A 17,739-nucleotide genomic window follows, 5' to 3' on the forward strand; every position below is an offset into this window, starting at 1 on the left:
GGGCAGGACACCACCAATATGAACTTTATTGGGGAGGTCATGTCTACGAAAGCTAATCCAGGCAATATTGGTGTAGGACTTACATTGGCCTCTGGGAAGAATAGTGTAGCACTAGACTGCCTTGCATGACTGACACAAAGCCAGCCTTTCATCCTTTCAGCATGGCACTCACACCTTAGGAAGTGGACAAAAGGGGATGATGAAGAAGAGAGGGAAAGGAAAGGGGGAGAAGAAAAGACCATGCAAAATTAGTTGAGGCAAGGGCTGAGGTCCAAGGTAGGGATGATCCCCTACATTGGGCACATCTCTGTCTCCCACGACAGCAACGAGCAAGGGGTAAGGGGGGCTGAAGAAGAGAAGGGACAACAAAAACTGCAAAAGTGGTTGAGCTAGGGGCTGAGGCCCAAAGTAGATGAGGGACTTAATGTTCATCTCCTAAGCCCCACAATATCATTACTAAATCAGGAATGGCATTTATTGCAGTTTCTGTGTATGTGATATTCTTGATTCTTCTCTTTAACAAATTCTACATATAATCAGTTCAGTAAGATATCTCAGGTTAAATTAAACACACATCCTTTTTATTACCTTTATTTTGAAATATATATATATATATGTATATATATATATGTTTTAGTTCTACAGAACAAGCATTTTTTACCACAACCAAATCCATTATGATTACAATATCAAAACATTAACTATTTTCAGATTATGAGGTAACATAATAAAACAATAGTATTTTCATTGCATTTTAATCTGGCATCATTAACATTGTAAAATAAAAATAATGTAAGTATTAACTATCTTCATACAGAGAGGACACACTCTCAACAAGTCAGCTAAGGTATAATGAAGAAAAGGACAAACTTAGGAAAAATATCATTTATTTTACAATTAATTTACAAATGTACAAAATCATCATAAAAATGCTAAAAGTATATTCACACGAATTGAGCCTTCCTATCTTGTCATCATTTCGCTGGTTCAAAAGGCATATCTGTAACCACTTGCTCACTCATTTCCCAGTTTTACAATTTGTTATCAGTTCTCTTCCTAAAAGTCATCACAGTATAAATAACAATCAAATTTAGATATTCAGAACATGTGATCAACATGGCTTTCTGAGACTAAAACCAGACTAGACCACAATAGTTTGGACAAACTATAATTCAAGCCCATCTTTTGCAAATAAAACTATGGACTTCAAAAATCTTTTCATATAAATAGCATTATCTAAACACTGTTTAGCAGTTACAATATTTTTTTTACACATACTTTAAGCAAATAATTTTTGTGTCTTTTTTTCTTACATGAAAACATTGTACTCTATCAAATGTAAACATGTTTTCCCAGTCAAAGTCTGCATTCATAAACATTTTGCATCAGAAATATGCATAATTATCAGGTTTTACAAGTAGTTGCTCTAACAATCTTGGTCATGTTCTAATGAATATTCCAGTTCAAAAGCCCTGATACAGAGTCCAACAGAAAAGAAGCAAAAGGAAAATATACCACCATATTACTTTCAATAGTTTCTGTGACCATTTGAATACAGTATTTCACAAAGTTTAAAAAATATATTTCTGTTAACAATGGCATTAAGTGCTACTGTGCAGATACCCAATACATATTTCAGTGTTGTGATTACTAACTTTGACACAACTTTAAGCTCACTCTGGATATCAGTTTACACTGGATGGGAGACAATGTACAACCCTACTCACAGGATTCTAGAGATGCATTTGTCTCTTAATAATTTTTATAAAAAAAATAATAATGAATAATGTCAAATAATTGAAATGTAAGAAATTTGAAATAAATACTGAAAATATTACTAATGGTAACAGAATAATATACAATGACAACTGAACTTGAAAATTTAGGAAATAACATAGTGCATTAATGGCATTTTAAAATCCAAGAAAGCAAAGATGATATAAACTGCTATCCCCAAAGAATAACTTCAAGTGATCAATAAAGTGAGATTGCTTATTACAATCTTGTAATATGAGAATCTTAATGCCCACCATCTGCCAAAGTCAACAGTTTACTTGATACATTATCTGCTGGAAAGAGCAGCACCAATCATATGTAGGCTTTACATAATTGAGCATAATCCTGATATCTCAATACCTCGAGCTTCCATAGGCTGCTCTTCTAGCTCAACATCCCTAAAAGCTGGCTTGAGATCATAGTCAACAGTGAATGGAGGAGGCACAAATTCATCTGCTTCATCATTGATGCTTGAGTTGAGAGTTTCATTTGCTGAAAAAGAAAATATAAATGTAAGTATGCCGGCAATTCTGGAAATGATATTCTTATAGTATTAACCCTGAAAATAACATCTGAAGATGCAATATCAAATGAACAATATAAAAGATATACATAAATATACATACATAGTTAATTGTAAAAAAAAAAAAAAAAAAAAAAAAAAAAAAAAAAAAAAAAAAAAAAAAAAAAAAAAAAAAAAAAAAAAAAAATATAAAAATATATAGAAAAATATAGTAAATATTATATTAATATATATAAATATATATATTAATATATATAAATATATATATGTAAATATATATAAATATATATATGTAAATATATATAAATATATATATGTAAATATATATAAATATATATATGTAAATATATATAAATATATATATGTAAATATATATAAATGTAAATATATATAAATATATATATTTATATTTATACACCTACATATGTATCTGTATGCAATCATACAGGTGCATGCATGCACACTCACACGCACACACTAAATGTCTCCATATACTTACATATGAAGATATGCTTAAATATGAATGCATATATATATGAATTCATATACATACATATGTACATTTATATGTTTATATACAATATATACATATGGCACCATAAACCCACCCTCCCCCACCCCCACCCCCACACCCACACACGTCTGTATATGTATATGTATATGTATATAAATATATATGTATAAATATATATTATATATATATATATAATTTTAATATTATAATATAATATATATATTATTAATATATATATATGTATATAATATTATTGTATATAATATATATGTATATAATATATATATATATTGATAGTATTATATTATATATTATATATATATAATGTATATATTATATATTATATATGTATATATATATATATATATGTATATATATTATGTATATATATTATATATGATTATATAATATATATATTATATATATATATATTATAGTATATATATGTATATATGTTATATATTATATATTATGCATGTATATATATATAGATGTATATTATATGCATAGTATATATATATGATTATATTATATATTATTATATATATGATATATATATATATTATATATATATATGATATTTATATATTAATATTATATTTATATATATATATCTATATATATCTTTATATATATATATATATATATATATATATATATATATATATATATATATATATATATATATATATATATACATGTACATACTCAAACATAATACATAAATGTGCATGCACCATAAACATAAATGTACACATGTATATGTGCTTCCTCCAGCTCACTTCTATTCCTATACTTTCCTAAAATTATACCCAATACCAGAAATAAGATCCATTGGACCATCAAAGGAGTCCCCTTGAATTTCCAAGGGGGGGGGGGGCAAGCTCTCTAAGGGGCAAGATTTCTCTTGGCCCTGGGATGGATAATATGGAAAATAGGATTCTGCAGAAATTGTAGCCAACTTACTGTCTACCAACCCAACAAATGTCAAACAATGCTACTGTTGTTGTGGCTTGAAAGCTTGCTTCACTCGTGCATGACTTAAAGAACTTGACATTATATAGATTGTAACTTCTACAAATCTGGTGGAAATGTAAATATTAACATTCAGTATTACATTCATCACTGAACCATCACAAGTCACTCAAGTCCTGCAGGAAAATTATGGCACCCATTTGGAAGACCTGTCTCCCCCCCATGGTGCTCCTTAGGGGATTAGGAATTCAGTGGTAGCTTTATTCCTTTGCTCACAAAAGGTTCATGAGAAACTTAGGTGTTCTTGGAATAGCCTTGTGGTAAAATATGACCCCTGTCTCTGATGGCAAGGTGAAGAAATGTCTGTGCATGACAAGTGCTACATTGGTTCCCAAGGTGATCTTTTAGCCTTTGGTCCAGAGAACCAGTCCAGCAATTGTCATGTACAGATGCCTATGCACTTTGCCTTCACAGGTGGGGATCTCACTCTATTGCACTGGTTTCCCAAGGCTGCTGACTTATTCCTGTGGTTTTTGTTCTTCCTTTGGGATAACATTGTGTTACCAAGAATAAAAACTACTTCCCCTGCTGCTACCAGTAAACTGTTCCTCCTTAAGAAGTTCAAGAGAAAGTCCTATACCCCCCCCCCCCACCAACCACGCACACCCACACCCACACCCACACTCACACTCACACTCACACCCACACCCACACCCACACCACACTCACACCCACACCCACACACACACATTCACTTCCCTATGCACATGTGCACTCATTCACAGACAGACAAACATAGACCTGTAATTTATTTATTTATTTATTTTTTAATATATATATATTTTTTTTAAACATATACATGTATACAAATGAATACATCATGTACATTTGTATTGATAACTGCACCATGTCAGTACAAGTGTGAAGTGAAACAACCAGATTAGTTAGTGTTCCACCTGTTACCATTTGTGTTTCATTTGAAATACAAATGTGTACATACAAACTAATGTCCCTCATCTAATTGAGGCAAATAAATAAGTGAAAGAAAGAGGGAAAGAAGTATTTTAAAATTATGATAAAGTGTTAATTTCTCCCCTCTCACTTACCCAACTGGAAACCAGTTATTGCGGGCTCATGGGAAATAACTTACTGGAAACAACTTCGCATATTGATGCATTCCTTATTACCATTAAAAGTATAAGATAATTTAGATGGAAAAAAAAAGTACTGTGTAAAATGTTGCAATGAATATAAATTAAAGAAAGTGAAAATAGGATTAAATGTTTTTCAACTTCATACCCTTCCAATTTCTTCAAACTGCTTTCCGTGGGCCCGGCCATATATGGAAGGCCCGGGTAAAGCTAGAACTTTACAAATATCTATTGTATTGCTTTCCATGAATAAGAGAAACAGAATGTGTAGAGTACTTCAGTGTTATAGTCATCACCACCTAAAATCATTCCTGTACCAATTTTCCATAAAGAAATTACATTTTAGACTGCCAAATCAGTCCTTCCTTTGTTATCATTTAATAAGTCCTATCAACAAATTGATCTAATTGGAAAAGGCTTTGACAGAACCAAATTGAATTCCAGAAAACTTTACTCTTGATGACACCATAGCTGGTAATTGGTTACTACTACTGTCATGCATGCCAAATGATTTTCCAAATAAAATTAGGTTGAGGTGTAGAGGAGCAATCTCTTGATCAAAGTCAGGAAACTCGGATGATTTTCAGCAATGGGCACAGGCCAATAATGCCTGCAGTTACCAGACAAGAGAAAAAGGAAAAGAGAATGAAGAAAAAGGAGAAAATGAAAGGAATAATGAGACAAACAGTAAATAGAGGAGAGAAAGAGAATGTTGAAGGTTGCTTACCTTTTACCCCAATGGTTTTAGGAAAAAATCTGAGTGCACTTGTCACTGTGCTGGGATTAATATCAAGGTCACGTGCTTGAGAGAAAATTAAAAAGTGTGGGGATCGTGATTTTCTCCACCCTCTGTCTATAGTTGATAAACTTTTTTTTTTCTTTTTTAAGAAAAAAGAAAAGAAAAGGATTAAGACAGACTTTAGAAGGCTGTACCTGTATAGCATGCAGAACTGGGAGCAGCCTCCACTGTCATGGTATGTACAGGGAATTTTGGCCTTCTCTAAGGTCTATCAAATAACAAATATAGGCATGAAAATGACAAAAAAAAAATCCTTATGCAGAAAAAGAATATTACAAACAGGGAGGCGTGGAGTTGTATCGCCACACATGGGTGTTTGTGTGAGCCCTGCCTACAAGCCATACACCTATCAAAGTGCCTGGATCCAAACAGTTAAGAGAGGAGTTTGTGATAGTTCTTGGGTAATGGAATGCCTCTGCTGACATCAACAATACTTTTTCAGGTGGCAATACTTTCTGAGTGGATGTCATCAGATAACTTGCACATTCTCTGATTAAATCAATTTGTTCATTAAATGTATTAAATGATACCAAAGGTAAGTTTTGGCAAAAAAATAGAATGGTTGGTTTCTTGGCTCTAGTTGTTTGCCTTTATTATTTCTACAGCTATAAGAGACTATCTTGAAGCCCCTCGGGTAAGTTTTGCTCAACATACTGTAAATCCAATAAGCTGTAATATCAAGTGTTTCATATTTTGTTTCTTTCCCCCATACCTTTTAATTTTTATAATCTGTTTTCAAAGACTATAGATTCAGGAAAAATAACATATAAATTAGAAATTTGTAAGGAAAAGTAAATATCGATGATAAAGAAATATCTAATAGCAAAAATTACATTAGTTGAAGATGTCTTCTGATCTGTGATTGCAAAAAAATGAGAATAAAAAAAAAAAAAAAAAAAAAAAAAAAAAAAAAATTTATTTGTTTATTTTCATAATCAGAAATTTATGTTATTGTTTTTTTTTTCTTTCTTGCTTTTTTTTCTTTGTTATACTGATACAGCATTTGAAAAGGTAATAACTTTTTTTTTTAACTCATAGCTAACATATTCTCAAGCACCTCATAAAATTCAAAACTTTATTTTGACAGAAATGAACAAAAGGTATGAATAAGAATGAATATCTTCACAATATATGAGATATATTTGACATGTTTTGATTATATCCATCTGAAATACATATCTATCATATATTACTGACGAAAATATAATCATAACTGGTCAAATACATTTTTTATATTGTGAAGATATTAATTCTCATTCATACCTTTTCTACATTTGTCACAATGAATACAGTTCATAAATGAACAAGAACATTACAAAATCATTCCTGAACCTGTGACACCTTAAAGTAGTAAGAATATAAAGAGTATGTACAATTAAAAGTAAAGAAGCAGTTTTGTACTCATATGAGCTGTTTGGCATTATTGTATATCTTAAAAATACATACATCCAATAATGCCTATTATAAAACAGTTAAGCAGGTCCTCACCATCATCCTTTTTATTTTCATTATTTATGTTATTGTTGATATTAAGAGTTGGCTTTGACACATTGAACTTGATTTTTGTCACGAGGCCACCAGCTGGAGTGGCTTCTGGGGTTGAAAGTTCTGTATTCCCATCAATGGAACTGGCAATGTCCGTCTCTGCAGCATTGACGGAAACTGCAGGCGTGTCCCACATAGGCTCATCAGTGCTCTGTTAATAAACAAAGAAAGAAAAAAAATGTACAGAAGGAGAGATTAAGACCAATTAAACTAAATACAGGAAAGAAATGTATGTTTAACTAAGCAAACAAAACTTGCAAATATTTTGCTAAACATGCATTTTCTTCTGATTCAAAATACAGCTAAACCAAGAAAAAGGAAAACACTTCTAAAACCAAGTAAATCTACTAAAGCCAATATCTATACTATATAGCAGGTCAGGGACTGCATTAAGATAAGATTTCCTTTCCTGAAAAAGGCAGATTGGCTCAATACATATCCCCCCTCTCCCATCTCCTGATCTTCCTCCGTCTACTTCCTATTACCACCACTCATCTTTGGGTTCAAAATTTTACCTTTCATTAATTTTATGAATAACTGACTGAGAAAGTGAATGTGAGTAAGCATGTGTAATCAACCAGTAAGTTCAGTGAAAAAGTGCAACTTTGTGGTGTAATATGCTACAAATGAAATATTTAGTTCAAATATGACCAAACGTGTTTGATTTCCCTAGCATGTCATGTCTATTGACCTCATTGCGCAACAAGCCGCTTTCGTCGTCTTCCTCGGGTTCCTTATCAATCAGATCTTCCTCATCTTGCTCTTCAGGCTCTTTCTTCACCTCTTGTTTGATATTCAAGTCCAGCGGGAAAGACTGCAGGAGAACAACAAGGATGGAACTGCTCAGTGGGTCACACAGATACAAAGAAACTGAGGAACAGGTTGCGAGACAGTAAAAGAAAACACTATTCAAAGCTGAGTAACAGTAGCAAGAATATAAGATTGGCTTCCTAATATGTGAAATAAAAATTAGATGAAAAACTTGATTTAAGATATTGCTCTGAAGTCCTGTTATATAAGGAGTAATGCTTAAAAACAATAACTGGAAAAAAAAATCCTCTCACAAATGATATAAAATAAATACCAATACAGAAAAGATGACTTAAATCCAGGAAAAAGCAGATCATAATATTTAAACTAGATTAGATACATTTCCCAGTTTTCTTTTGATTCTCTCCATTTTTCATGAATTTCACTTTTGGAGAAAACGGGGAAAAGTAACATTCTGGACATCATGCACTTTCAAAACTATACTTTTACATAATGATGTACAACTTTCATGCACAAGCAAAAATAAAGAATAAAAAGCAACTAGAAACACTTCTGTTTGAAATTAAAGCTTAAAATTGATTATAACATCAATAGACTGTACAACTCCAGATGACAGTATATACTGTAGGCATATTATGACCAAAATAGGAGTTAAATCAAATGTTAAAAACATACATGTATATACTGAGAAACACACAAAAGATTAATTAATTCTCATGGGTTTGTTAACACAAAGCTAACCTCCCCCACACAAACCTACAGATACACACGCACACGCACGCACGCACGCATGCGCGCGAGACAGACAGACAGACAGACAGACAGACAGACAGACAGACAGACAGACAGACAGACAGACAGACACACACACACACACACACACACACACACGTACAAGCGCGTGCGCATGCACACGCGCGCACACACACACACACACACGCACACGCACACGCACACACACACATTGACTCTCAAACTGTGTAGCTTAACCTGTACAGACAATATAAACCAGAGAAATAATGGGTACTCTCAGGCTTGGTTATTAAGGTTTATAAAAAGAAAAAAAAAATCCTTACCAGCTGATTATCACTTTCAACATCATACTCCTCAACATCCAGTGGCTCTTCTTTGATTCTGATGGGCAGATCTGACAGTAATGACATCCCTGGCAACTTGTCTTCTGCTGTGATACACAAGAAGTGAGATTAGAGCTTAGAGATGCAAATGTTTATCAATGTAAATTATTTATATAGATTATTTTTTGTTTAGCTACAGGTTTCTGTCTAATATATATCAGTTATTACATTTTCTTTTCCTCCTTACTATTTTACTTGGTTTTCTTCTGTGATTATTTCCTTCCTATCTACAATTATTTATCACAAGTTTTTTGTTCTTTTATCGTTAATCACTACTTTCTTTTTTATTCCACTTATTTCCCCCCATATTGCCTCTATATTCTCTCAAATTAATTATGCCTATATCTGTTTCTCCTTTCCTATTCTATTTACTTCAGTTTTTTTTCATCTTTATATTTCCTTTATATTCTGAGCCCTTGGATTTTTCTTTCCTTTTCCCTCCTCCTATTTTTCGTTTTGCTATGCTCTCCCTCTTTACTTTATCCTCTCCTCTTTCCCTCTCCACCTCTTCCTTTTCCTGCTTCCCCAATCCCTCTCTTTTTAGCTTCATTTCATTCAGAAACAAATCTTCATACTTGGTGGCTGAGAATCCTTTGAAACATCAGTGTTGGTCTTCTCAGGCTTTTCTGCATCATCAGGACTTGCTCCTTTGTCACCTGCTTCTTCCTCCATTTTATCTTCTTCCTCTGTCCTCTCCATTTCCTTCAATCTTTCTTCTGCTTCACGTTCTGCTGCCTCAGCCTGATGAAATGCAATAAACAAAAGATAAAAACATAAAAAAAAAAATATTTACAGGAAAACGTCATCTCATTAGGCATTATTACATCTGCATGTTATATATACAGGTACTATGTGAATACCCTCGCAAAGAGCTCTGAACTTGTTTGAAAGGCAGACAAACTGATAAATAAGATACTAATACTTGCAAAAAATTGTGATATCAAACTAAAAGCAAAAAACAAATAAAAAATATAATCATAAATCAAAATCATATTAAATATAATTTTAATGGCTAAAAGAAGAACTGCACACAAAAAAAAGGGCATTAAAAATAATACTGTGGAAACTAACTATACTGGCACTAAAGTCTTACCCTCCAAAATATATTTTTATTTCTTACCTTCTGCCAATAGGTATTGTCCGTCAGCAAAAGAATTAATTCAATTTAATAGTCCATCATATCCATAATAATCGAATCCATCATATAACTACTTTACAAGTTTAAACTAACCCTCTTCAACACTCACTTAAAATATACATTCTACCCTAGCACTGCCCTCATTAATATTACATCTTTGCAACCAAAGCTGCTTCAACAAAGAATGAAATGCTTCATTATAAGAAATACAGCTGAAAGCATTGTCACTGCTATTTACCCTCAAGGTATCTTGGTGACAAGCTGGATGATAATTAATGCCATCTACTTGAATAGCATTATAGTATCTCCACTCTTCAGTTTCCTGGTGGAAGAACTGAGAGAAAGTGTCATGGCAGGTAGGACAAACACCAAGGGCTGAATCAGATGACACAGCCACACTTGGCTCCTCTGCTTCCTCCGATTCCATGGTTTCAACCACTCCTTCGTTTTCAAACATACTAGGTACTGAAAAAACAATAGCTGATTAGATACAGTGTAAGCAGTTCATATGAGAGGGAGAGGAAAAGAAATAGACACACAGACATGAAGTCTATAGAAAAAGTGAAAAACTATTCTAACAAATAGAAGAAAAAAAAATGAACAGTTTTCTAATTCTTATACTCAGTTACTATAAATCAATGTTTCTAATCTAACCATTTAACTTTTTATGCATAATAATTCTAATACCTCTTTCCTCAACATCTTCAATTTCCTCATACTGCAGCCAGTCCTGAATAGAGAAGTAAAACTTTCTGGTGTTTGCCTTTTTCGTGGACTCTTGCTGGCGTCTGTTTTGACGGAAGTGCCAGTCCAAGTGATGGGAATACTGTAGTGTTTGCTCTGGTGGGTAACGAAGGCCACAAGATGAACACTGCATTCCCCGATAGATCACTTCAATAAGCCACTTTCGCCTCCTGTGGAGATAATTTCAAGAATAATTTCATATGTTTCTGATTTCTAATACTCCTTTCTTTCTCATTTATAAGTTCTAACTGTGATTGATGTTATGTACTGATCTACAAATTTCATTCTGAAGACAATATAAATAAAAATCAGGTAAGGAATATCAACTGCAAATGATCATAACAAGACCTTGGCATTATAATTTTTGTTCTTCAGTATGAATAACCAATACTTACTTTCGAAGATTTTCCGAGTTGAACATGAATTCAACTGGAATTCGCTCATACTCTTCCTTTTCTTTCTCCTCTTCCTCCTCTTCTTTCTTCTGTTCTTCCTCTTTCTTTGCTTTGGATTTGTCTTGTACTTTTGTTGATATGAGGCCAGTGCGAGTGAGGTTTTCCAGCAGAGAATTTAGATCAAGTGGCATTTGAGGAACTGGTTGAGAGGCCTTATTAGGAGCTGGAGGAAGCTGTGTTGTCATGTATGAACCTGGAACTGCATTTGGAGGAATACCAACCTGTGGTGGCGGATGACTGAGAATATCATTAAGTGAGGCAATAGCCTGTGGGGATGGCTGGTTGTTTACATTAGATAATGGTAACACTCCAGAAGTGGGACCAAGCTGTGGAGGTTGCACAGGAGGGGGACCTTGTGGTGGAGGGCCTTGAGGTGGAGCTCCCTGTATTGGCCTCTGTGTTGGAGGTGGTCCCTGAGGCAGGAAAACTCCATCAGGTCCAAGAGTTGAATGTGGAGCCACCTTTGTTTTTTCTGGATAAGTTGGTGGGGGTTTCCTGGGAATCCCAACAGGGGGTGACCTTCTGTTGGGACCTTTCATGACTGGCATGTTTCTCTCTTCCCCTGAAAATTGATCTTGAGCTGGGCTGCCAGAAACACCTGACAATTTCTGTCCTTCACTTTCCATTCCATGTATGTTTACTTGTCCTGGTATAATCCCAGCAGGCAGAGCAGTGAACCGTAGAAAGCGTCTATAGCCACGTACACTGATACTGATTGGCAATCCTCCAAACTCAACTGGGAACCTGACGTCATTAATTGTGACTGCTCTTAGAGAATCCACAAATTTAATGATGAATGGCCTGCCATCTATATTAAATCGCTGTGGCTTAGCGTCCAAGTAAAGGGGAACAACTTTCCTAGCATGGATTACTAGTTGAATCTTCCCTGCAACAAAATCTGTATTCTTAACAGGTCCTATGTTGACATTAGGTGGTTTCCCATCTAACCTCACCGTTCTTGGCTGCCCTGCAAGATGTACAGTTATTGGTTTTCCACCAAAGAAGCACTGATATCCTCTATTATCTAACATAAGTTCTTTTGTTGGGACACCTAGTTTTACACGGTGTGTCTCTCCAGCAATAGTAAATTCTTTATAGTCTTCCCCTATTCTCATGGGTAATACAAACTGGCCTTCATCAAATACAATGTTACAGTGACCTTCTCCAAATGTGAGAATCCGGGGATCATCCCAATCCAAGAGGATGACAGCTGTGTTACCGTACGTTCTGATTTCCCTTGGGACTTTGTCAATATCAATTGTTCTTGTCTCTGAATCCCTAGCTACAGCCTTTAGCCGCTCTTCTGTGACGAATGGAAGATCTGCCTCACCTGTCCATTCATCTTCAAGGTTTCCTTCCCTGTAACCCCAATTGCGGTCATCTTGAATGAATCCTCCTCTCCCTCTTCTTCCTCGTCCTCGCATGCCTCCTCTGCCCCATCCATCTTCCCCATCTGGCCCTCCAGGAGGACCACCCCGTCCACTTGGAAGGCCTCGTCCCATACCCCCAAGGCCACCTCTTGATGGAGGTCCATTGGGACCCATGTAACCTCCTCGGCCACCTCTCATGTGATTTTCCCGCATTCCCCTTCCATGTCCAGGACCTGGACCTGGACCTGGCCCTGGCCCTGGACCTGGTACAGGTCCTGATCCTGGGCCTGGTCCAGGCCCTGGCCCTGGCCCTGGCCCTGTGCTTGGCCCTGAACCTGGTCCTGAACTTGGTCCTGAACCTGGACCTGAGCCTGAGCCTGAGCCTAGTACTGGCCCTGGCCTTTGACGTGGCCCTGACCCTGAGGTGGGAGGTGCAGATGTAGGACCTGACAACGGACCCTCACTTGGTCCTGTCCAATCTCCATCATCTGGTAAAAAAAATTATATATCAATATTAATCACTGTGGGGATCATTGTTTGGTTAATTATTGTATTACAGTTCACAACTAAATCTTAGAAAAATCTCATTCAATATGCTGGACAGGAGACATATCTGTTAACCCATTCGCCCCGTTTGGCATCTATTCTTGCCATGCTCTCAATGGACGCCAACACGTTTGGCATGTAATCTTGCCATGGCATCTATGGGCCCCGTAACGTTTGGCACGTATTTTTGCCTTGATGACTGACCATAGACTGACAGTTTATTATTTTTTTCAACCTAATACTTGGCTCTGTTACTAGTCTTATTTGACTGGTTGATAAATATGTGACGTATGTAATTTATGACATATGTAATTGTCGTAATTATTTATGACTTGTAATCATGTGATTTGTTCACACTAGATTGCATGATTATGATGTACCTTGACCTGACTGGCTGTTAACTAGTAATTGCTTTGATTGGTGCATGGCGTGATCTGATTGGTTAGTCATGTGAATAAAAGGTCAGTCAAAGGCTCATTCCAGCAGAACGATCGCAGCCATGGAAGGTATGAAGGTATATTCTCTCTTACAAGTCTTGTACTAAAAAAAAAAAAACTAAACTTACACAGTGTGACATCACATATCAATACAAAGCTATTTTTGAACATCAAAGTGAAGCTACATTCACTTCTGCTTTTCTTCCTTTTCTGTTGAATGAAATGATAAAAAACATGGTGTGATCTCTTATATGGACAATGCACTACTTCTGAGTATCAAAATGATATTTGGCTTGCTGCTCTGCTTCATTTGAAAGTTAAAAAAAAAAACAAAAAATAAAAAAATGGCTAAGTCCATACTTTTACATCTCGTGCAAAAACAACACTAACTTTTAGCATCAAAGTGTTGATGTCATCTGATAGTGTAGAGAACTTGGAAGCGATTCAGTATATCTCCTCAATACAAAGGCGAATAGATGCCTAGAAAAAACTATGAGAAAAGTACAGTTTCTACACACTGCCCTTATATAAAACCCAACTTTCATAATAAATCTATGGATAGATTCCTGCAAAAATTATATGATGGTCTTTGCGCTGCCGCGCCGCTCCAGAAAAAATCCCATTGCGGCGGCCCACGCGGCTGGCAACTATTACCGTGAGCGGCGCTGAGCGACGAGCGAAAAATTCCGGGGCGAATGGGTTAACTGTTATAGTGAAGCCATTAATTAATTGTGATTCAATTAACCTCTTGCTAATAAAATAAAATGCCATACCTGGGAAATGTGAAGGTGTTCTGTGATGTCTCCTGTCTCTGTACTGTGCTTCACGAATTTTGTCTTGCTCCACCAAAGTGACAACAGTGGTTAGCAGCTGGTTGTATTGACTGAGATTGATCTCACCTCGACGCATTTGCTCTTCTGCTTGTTTCACTATTACCTGTGGACATTCAAATGTATGCATACAGTTACTTGTAATGATATGATAAGTGTTCAACTAACTATTGTGCACTGAGAAAATATCAAATAATAAGAAAATAAATAATTAAAGGAAATTCAAACCAAAGGTGCCAAGTAATCACAAAGGAGCCAATTAGTAAGATTATGTGTCCTTAGCTGATTTCCCCGTCCAATGAGTTTCCGGAAAAAAAAAAAAAATCTAATGCTATTGTTATTGATATTGTTGTTAACATGATTATTATAACATTATTAACAATATTAATGATAATAACAAATAAAAAATATCTTTCTGAAAATCAAGCAAAAGGGTTGACAGGTTTCTTAGACAGCACTAGTTACAGGCTCTGTAATGACTAAGCACTTGTGGAACCATCTATGGGTAAAGACACTCAATAAACAAAAAGACAAAGTGGAAATGGCAAGTTTCTTAAACCCCTGAATCCAGGTGATGTGACCATCATGTCATGAAGAAATCACATCAAGGGGCAGGTGACATGACCATGCTGTCATGGGAAAATCTAGCTGTAAGCCGGGTGACGCGAACCAGCTGTCATGAGCATTGTGGCTAAAAGCCGGGGTGATGGAAAAAAAATTGCCAAAAGGGAACAAACCTATTGGGAGGTTTATTTTACTGATTTGGCGATTTTGCATTATTCCCATCGATGTATGAGGGTGGCATGAAATGCCCATGAGTCGTGACTGGAAGAGCGCTGGCTCTATGGAGGATACCATTTCCATGCTCAGCATCATATTCCTGGCATCAGAGTGGCATGATGCAGGTTTTATAGAAAAATTAATGTTATGTCATTTTTTTTTTTTAATGACAAAAGTAACATAGTGTTACATATTTTTATTTTTATTGTACTAAGTTGTAGACTACCTAGAAAGATGATTAGAGTATGTGAAAAAAAAAGAAAAGAAAAAAAATCATCATCTGGATAATACAAATCAGATGGCAAATATGGACACTGGAAAATGGCCAAAAAGCTAAAACACTTATGCATACAAAGTGTAAATAACTTTGCAAATAGGAGGCAGAGAGTCTTGCCACTGCACACACATGTTCACATGCACCTGGCCTACAAGCAGCCTGGATTTTTGTGGATTTGATTACCATGACACAACCGCATCCAATGGGTTAAAAAATAAGTAGAAAAGTTTTTGTGACTAATTGTATATTGCTCTCATATTCAGGTGGATATAGGGGACACAGAAGCAGAGGATCAGTACTATGTCGCAATATGATGCTAGTTTCCCCAGCATGCTGGTGTCAGCATACCAGTATTTACTGACAGCTAAGTCAATTGAGAGGGGCAACTAGGTGAGAACCCAAGCTGGTGCTATATCACTGAGCTCTCAGAAACTAAATGTAAAAAATATAGAGATCTATAAATAATTACATACTTTTACCATTTTTCTTTTAGTATGAAATAATTTTTAGATCTTAAAAAAAATATATCTCACACATTAGTCATACCTCTGGCCAACTGAATTACCAAAAGGCCCAAATTCTGGAGGATGCATAAAATTAGAGGCATGTACCATGTGCAGGCAATTAGTGCACTTTTCTTCTTGTTATATCTGCATCAACACAGCCCAAAGGCCTTAGTACAAATATTTTGGCCTAAATCCCATGAAGCATCCAGCCAACACCAAGTAAAGTTTGTGTGATGGAAGAGCTATAAATAATGATTAGTATGGTAATGAATACATGAAATAGGCATCCCTGGCAAGATGGCTATTCTCAATAATGAATTGAGTATTCACATTCAATTAACATACTTTTTGTAAAGATGCATGACTAAATTCTAACCTGATAATTCTGTCTTGCAGCTTCTCCTCTTCCTGGTGATCCTGGACTATCTTCATCCTCTTCATACAGCTTTCGGCGACCATCTCCTGCAATCATTATATAAATTTCAGCATTCAACATTATATGTCGCTTCGTAAATCTAATGGGAAAGAGAAAGATAGAAAGTTAGAACCTCATATTTTATTGTCTTGTGACATAAACCTACCTATATTGCCTGCTATGCCCATGCCTCTGTGGCCTCTCCCTCTGCCTCGAAAGTTTCTGCCATGGTTTGAGAATCCATGGTGGTTTTCAAAGAATGGGGGCTCTACATCCTCTCCTTCCTGACTGAAGCGTCGTTCAGAGTCTGTTAATAAGCATACGATTACATCAACACGAGTTTAATTTATGTATTGTCTACAATATACAAAATAAACCAAATCTTCTACAAGGAATTTAGTATCCTTAAGGTTAGCTAAACTTGCATGATCATCTAATATAATGAGTTTAATAAGATGGTCATAGAAATATAAAGAATCAAATCCAAATTTTAAAAGGTTTCTAAGAAAGAATTAATTAATATTTTGCTTAAATCTGTAATATTCAGTGTTATATAAAAAAGGAGTGTAAAATATCCTAAAGAGAGAAAGAAGAAAACACGACCCCACCTGAAGTACTAGCTTGCCGTTGGTATTCTTTGAATTCAGGATTCTTTTCTCTAAACTTCTCCCACGATGCCGCATGTGGACTGTTGAAGCTGGGTTTTCTCATGCGTGGATCAATGGGCCCCATGAGGGGGCTGCCCACACCTGGAGGTCCAAGCTCTCCCTTAGCACGGGCAATATTGGGGTCTTGATTATCTGAAGGATTAATTGGAGCCAGTGGATCTCGTGCTGAAGGGTCTCTGACACTAGGGTCTCTGCTGTTTGGGTTTCGATCATCCTGGTCTGTGATATTAAAAGCTGGTCCAACAGGAGTGGGAAGGAGGGCAGGCCGTGGGAGCAGCTGCCGGTAGTCAACATCCTTCTTGCTGAACAACCTATTGATCAGCAAGAAAAGACTGGTAAGCACATAGCTTGCATTAGCACAAATAAATACGCTTATAGTAATT

At 35.6% G+C, this 17,739-nt stretch overlaps 1 protein-coding gene across 1 annotated transcript in view; it reads right to left on the minus strand.

The window, feature by feature from the left end:
- Positions 1-870: 870 nt before the first annotated feature.
- The window catches only part of LOC119581667, a gene marked incomplete in the record, with an annotated part of 116,776 nt that continues 99,907 nt past the window's right edge, over positions 871-17,739 (minus strand). The window contains 12 exon segments of the mRNA XM_037929795.1: positions 871-2,268; positions 7,227-7,434; positions 7,975-8,097; positions 9,131-9,237; positions 9,766-9,931; positions 10,567-10,793; positions 11,016-11,242; positions 11,468-13,385; positions 14,654-14,816; positions 16,650-16,735; positions 16,855-16,995; positions 17,297-17,667. Coding sequence (XP_037785723.1) covers positions 2,102-2,268; positions 7,227-7,434; positions 7,975-8,097; positions 9,131-9,237; positions 9,766-9,931; positions 10,567-10,793; positions 11,016-11,242; positions 11,468-13,385; positions 14,654-14,816; positions 16,650-16,735; positions 16,855-16,995; positions 17,297-17,667 — 3,904 coding nt within the window.

Source organism: Penaeus monodon, chromosome 2, assembly GCF_015228065.2.
Source record: "Penaeus monodon isolate SGIC_2016 chromosome 2, NSTDA_Pmon_1, whole genome shotgun sequence".
Lineage (NCBI taxonomy): Eukaryota > Metazoa > Arthropoda > Malacostraca > Decapoda > Penaeidae > Penaeus > Penaeus monodon.